Consider the following 356-nt stretch of genomic DNA (forward strand, 5'->3'; position numbering starts at 1 on the left):
GGAGACCAAATATTGGGGTACCCCGTGGTGAAGGGGAGCCTGAAATTTTGGCTACTCCGTTGTGTAGGAAAGCCCAGAGGATTTGGGTACTGCACGGTTCTGGGCAGCCCAAGAGCTTCAGGTACTCCATGGTGCAGAGAGCCCTGGGGAACCGCGGATACCGCGGTGCAAGGGCGGCCCTGAGGATCTGGTGATGGGCAGCCCTGGGGGAGTGAGGTCTGAAGATCTGGGTGACCGAGCAGAGTTGGGGAGGGACCCCAAGGCCAGGGGACAGGGAGCCTGGGGCGGGGGTCGGGCTGCCCTGCCATGGGGCTGGCCTTGCTAGGGAGTGGCTGGAAGGGCCACCGCGAAGTCCT

The 356-nt window shown here is 63.8% G+C and overlaps 1 protein-coding gene across 1 annotated transcript in view; it reads right to left on the reverse strand.

Moving 5' to 3' along the window:
* Nucleotides 1–356, reverse strand: part of GAREM2 (GRB2 associated regulator of MAPK1 subtype 2) — a 6,608-nt gene that overhangs the window by 1,284 nt on the left and 4,968 nt on the right. The window contains exon 4 of the mRNA XM_017743388.1: nt 162–226. Within this exon, the coding sequence (XP_017598877.1) occupies nt 162–226 (65 nt within the window). The remainder of the gene's footprint in view (nt 1–161; nt 227–356) is intronic.

This window comes from Corvus brachyrhynchos, unplaced genomic scaffold, assembly GCF_000691975.1.
Source record: "Corvus brachyrhynchos isolate BGI_N302 unplaced genomic scaffold, ASM69197v1 scaffold211, whole genome shotgun sequence".
Lineage (NCBI taxonomy): Eukaryota > Metazoa > Chordata > Aves > Passeriformes > Corvidae > Corvus > Corvus brachyrhynchos.